Genomic DNA, 2,719 nt, shown 5'->3' with positions numbered 1-2,719 from the left:
AAAAAGGATCGATTATTAATATAACAAAAAAATAATGTATTAATAAATTTTAATAAATTTTTCGTATATCGCGATGTATCGGTAAATGCAATGAGTCCCCTAGTACCTGAAATGCAATAAAGGTATAAATAATTAATAAAATATTAATAACATATTGCAATCCAAATAAAGTAAGCAGGATAGAAATTGTATTAATTATATATATAGGAAATAATACAATAACTCACTTTCCATTGATTTTTTTCAAATAATAATGTATAAGACACCTTAATTCTTGACTAAGTGTTGTACCCTACGATTCTCACTCTCATAGCTATAGCGAATATGACCGTGAGTGTAGAATGTGCTGGTCATTACGAGCGCTATTTGAAAGCACTATAAATTTAATTATCTTACTGCCTTACTGACACAAAATAGTAATTTGTTCAATTTAGTCATAATTTAGTTCCACGTTCACACAGCACATATGTCATTTTCAACAATCAAGAAATCAATTCAAATTTGTGAGTTGTTGTTGTGGTTTCTTGAGTTAGTGCTATTGCGCACTTTTACTCTTTTGTGGCTGGGGGACTTATGCCTGCCCCACACTAAGCTTTAACGATACTGGAATTCATATCGTTTATTAATCGTTTAACTGATAACGAATCGTAGGTCAGCATATCTTCCTGTGGGTCCTGAGGCGGACTTGAGGTTTGTTAGAGCGGGGTTGGATATCAACTTTTTAGGGCTCTGTCCCTGATATATTTTTCACTGAATCGATCCTTAGATCTCTGTGCATGTCTGTTGTTGTAATATACCATGGAATCTTAAATAGCCTTCATATAGCCAGGTTTTGTGTCAGTTTTTGAGATATTAAAAATAAATTTTTTTTCAGTTTTCATAAATAATTTGTTAGTTAAATTTATAATCATATGAGTACATATTCTCGTAGATGTATACAAACTCTATTTTGAAAACCCAGTAGCACAAATAGATTTAAAAATTTGTCAGTTTTGGAAAAATCGTTAAATTTATTTTAAATTATCATTTAATTAAAATTTAAGGAGTTTAAATTTTGCTACAAGTACAAAGTTATACTTATTAAGTTTCAAATAAATTTTGTCAATATGAATTCTCATCAGGTAAATTTTTTTCCTTTCTTTAAAAGAAAACTAAAAAAATATGTATAATATTAGAAAAACAAGACCTTGGATGAGCTGGTGGGAGAATTGTTCTTAACAGAAGATCCAACAAATGTTATAGATGTAGAAATGAAAAGTCCAATACATATTGAGTCACAGGTTCTTGCTACTGGAGATTTCAAATCTGATCTACAAGACATAGGAGCAACTTTTTTCAACCCATCAACAACAAAACCAATGCAACTTTCCCAACACGAATACGATTACATAAATATGTTGGAAAATGAAAAAGAAGGGGAAACATATCAAAAATCATTGAAAAACCAGATGGTAACAGAACAAAACCAACTACTGGATGCTTTTTCAATTGATGGCTTAGAAAAAGAAGAATATTATCCTGAACGTGAACCAAAGCAAGAGGTATTTAACAATTTATCACAAATAAACAAAATAATAAATTTAAGTTCACAACAGTCAGTTTTGGAATCCTGCGAAGAAGTGATTCGTGGAGATAATGACATTTTAAAAAATAATTTTACTTACAATTTTCAACGTGCATCTGGTGGAAAATGTAAAGTAATAAAAAAACTTCTAGATAATGGGGAAACTGTATACAGATTTGTGGATATTAATATGGAAAAACGTATTGTTGAACACCTCTGGTTTAAGGAAAGTGAATATATAGGAAAAACCACTTATGACATAAAAACTGGACAACAAATTTAATAACAAAATACGTGACTGACAAAATAAACATATAATAAATTAAAAGTGCACTATAAAACAAAGTAATAATATATCACTTTTGTAATATTTAAATTAAAATGTTGAATTGAGTTAGTTCGATGAAAAATTGTTTATTTTTGCTAGATTTAAGAAATTGTTCAATAATATATTTCATTAATTTAATTATTAATTACTCTGTCTTTTTGAAGAAAATATTTTTTAAAAATAAACACCTAATAAGTTAACTATGGTCATAGTAAACTATTATAAACTAAGAGGGTGCTTTCGAAACAGAAACTGCACTGAATACCCAGTATTCAGTCAGACAAGAGTTTAAGGGCATAATATACGAAAACATGATATCCAACGTATACATCTAAATGCTATTCTGCTCGTAAATTAGAACAAAAATAGTGTGACAGGAAAGCGCACGCTGCGGTAGATTAACGGGGTGACTATAAAAGACATATTACAAAACACTTTAATTTCGGTTATTAACACATTATCACCTCTGCTATAGACATGTAATGAAAAAACTAGAGAATTATGAGGTGAGAAAATGGTTGCAGATAAAACGAATAAGACAGGCTCAAAAAGGCCACCGAAATCTTTTAAAAGTACAATACAAAGCGACACATGATGCAAGAGGATATAACATATATAGAAGAAAACAACCTAGTGAGAGCTGAGTTGAAATAGGATAAAACCACAAAAATATAAAGAGAAGATTATTAAATCTAATATATTAGAATTCAAAACATACTGAACAGATTTCTAAAGAAGTAACAGAAATATTTTGATACTTTTAATAATTGTAAGTTGAACTTATTCAATTTACATGGAGATCTCATATGAGTACTGTTTGTTAAATC

The 2,719-nt window shown here is 29.2% G+C and overlaps 1 protein-coding gene across 1 annotated transcript; it reads left to right on the top strand.

Moving 5' to 3' along the window:
• Window positions 1–1,031: 1,031 nt before the first annotated feature.
• Window positions 1,032–1,891, top strand: LOC119684059. Its single transcript, XM_038098006.1, has 3 exons — window positions 1,032–1,121; window positions 1,176–1,541; window positions 1,596–1,891. The coding sequence occupies exons 1-3, from the start codon at window positions 1,107–1,109 to the stop codon at window positions 1,845–1,847; spliced, it is 633 nt and encodes a 210-aa protein (XP_037953934.1). The 5' UTR covers window positions 1,032–1,106; the 3' UTR covers window positions 1,848–1,891.
• Window positions 1,892–2,719: the final 828 nt, after the last annotated feature.

This window comes from Teleopsis dalmanni, chromosome 2 (genome assembly GCF_002237135.1).
Source record: "Teleopsis dalmanni isolate 2A chromosome 2, ASM223713v2, whole genome shotgun sequence".
Taxonomy (NCBI): Eukaryota; Metazoa; Arthropoda; class Insecta; order Diptera; family Diopsidae; genus Teleopsis; species Teleopsis dalmanni.
The sequence above is the reverse complement of the archived record's forward strand: the minus strand, read 5'-3'. Positions and strand labels throughout refer to the sequence as shown.

Excerpts from the sequence above, each read along its gene's own strand:
- LOC119684059 (XM_038098006.1), top strand. Across the intron at positions 1,542-1,595 it reads AACGTGAACCAAAGCAAGAG|TCAGTTTTGGAATCCTGCGA; the intron begins GTATTTAACAAT and ends AGTTCACAACAG.